This window comes from Nicotiana tomentosiformis, chromosome 11, assembly GCF_000390325.3.
Source record: "Nicotiana tomentosiformis chromosome 11, ASM39032v3, whole genome shotgun sequence".
Classification (NCBI taxonomy): Eukaryota; Viridiplantae; Streptophyta; class Magnoliopsida; order Solanales; family Solanaceae; genus Nicotiana; species Nicotiana tomentosiformis.
In genome coordinates this window covers 16688287-16689943 of record NC_090822.1, presented here as the reverse complement: position 1 = coordinate 16689943, position 1657 = coordinate 16688287, and the positions used below count along the sequence as shown (strand labels likewise).

Sequence of the window (1657 nt, the reverse complement as noted above, 5' to 3'; positions counted from 1 at the left end):
GACCCACCTCCAAAAAACAAAAATTCCCCGAATCACAAATCTATGAATTCTCAAACCATTGCAATTGTTATAAATATACCAACACAGACACTGATAACAACGTTTCCACAGAGGGAAAAATGACAATAATAAAGTAAAATCATTTGTTCCATCGAAACCGACCTTTGCAACTGTTGTTCGAGAAGCTCTGGCTGCTAAGGCGACTGATATTAGTATCACTCATGGTACACATCTCGGTAAGCCCGCAGTTTAATTCAATGTTCAAGACTATTTTGTTAACCTTGCAAATGAATGCAAATTTACTATTGTTCGAAAATTTATCAAAGGAAAACCAACCATGGAGGAAGTGAGAGAACTCTTTGTTAGTCACTACCATTTGAAAGGAAATGTTAAGATTGCCTACTATGACTACAAAACAGTGTACATTAATTTTACAAACGAGATTGATTTCAATCACATATACTTCAAATGATTCATTTACCTAGGTCAATACACTACGAAAGTTATGAAATGGACTCGTGATTTTAAGTCAGAACAAGAAACTTCCATAGTTCCTGTCTAGATTCTTATTCATAAGTTGCCATGGCACCGTTTTAGATGGGATATTATATCCATAATGGTTCAATTTATAGGAACTGTTGTTGGTCATAATCAAGCTACTTATTCTAAATCTAGAGGTAAGGTGGCCAAAGTTAAAGTTGAGATTGACCTACTTAAACCAAAACAAGACAGTATATGGTTGGGGTACGACATGCTTCATGGTTCAGAAGATGGGGAGTGGTTATAAATTGAATATGAAGATTCTCCTACATACTGTCATTATTGAAAATTACAAGGGCATGAAGAGAAGCAATGTAGGAACAACGAGATAAACAATGCTGCAAAGAAGAAGATAAAAGAAACAGCTAAAAAGAAAAATAAGAGTGACAGTGGTAACAACAAGAGTGATAGTGGCAAAAACAATCAACAAGATAAAGATGATTTTCAGGAAGTCAACAGGAGGAAATCTAGAAGGAGGAATAAAAGAATTAGCATAAATGAACCAGATTCCTCCAAACCTCAAAACAATATAATTGATGAGTCTAAGAACCACCTAGTCAAGCAAATAGTCACTAAGCAGGTTGAATCCCATTCAAGGAACAAATATGCTGAAAATAAAGAATCAACATCAACATCTGCTACTACTCAGCAAGAACAGGAAAAAAGACTCATGAAATAAGGAAGCAAAATGAGGAGAAACATTATACCATCTAGCTACTAAGAGCAAAAGAAGAAGCAGAAATGAAAAGAATGTTAGATGGGAGGACCAGCTTGGAAAAGATTGTAAGGATAAGCAAACTGTCACTCCAATCCAAAAACAACATGTTGCAAACAAATATTCTCAAGACATTGAAAATACGCAAGTTACTATTGTCGTCTCACTACTAGAAATCCGATAAAAATCGATCAAAAAAACCAACCAACATTGGTCGATAATGGCCAATAACCGACCAAAACGCGACCATTTACGTGTGGACGGTATTTTAGGGGCAGGAAAGGTATACCGACCAAAGTTGGTCAGAATTACCGACCAACTTTGGTCGGTCAATTAAATTCAAAAAAGAAAAATTGCAAAAAAAAACCGACCAAAGTTGGTCGGTATTTTAATTATGTAATC

General features: G+C 35.4%; 1 protein-coding gene across 1 annotated transcript; it reads left to right on the top strand.

Annotated features, from left to right (window-relative positions):
* Window positions 1-616: 616 nt before the first annotated feature.
* Window positions 617-1219, top strand: LOC138901084 (protein PXR1-like). Its single transcript, XM_070188816.1, has 2 exons — window positions 617-731; window positions 837-1219. The coding sequence occupies exons 1-2, from the start codon at window positions 617-619 to the stop codon at window positions 1217-1219; spliced, it is 498 nt and encodes a 165-aa protein (XP_070044917.1).
* The last annotated feature ends 438 nt before the right edge of the window (window positions 1220-1657 follow it).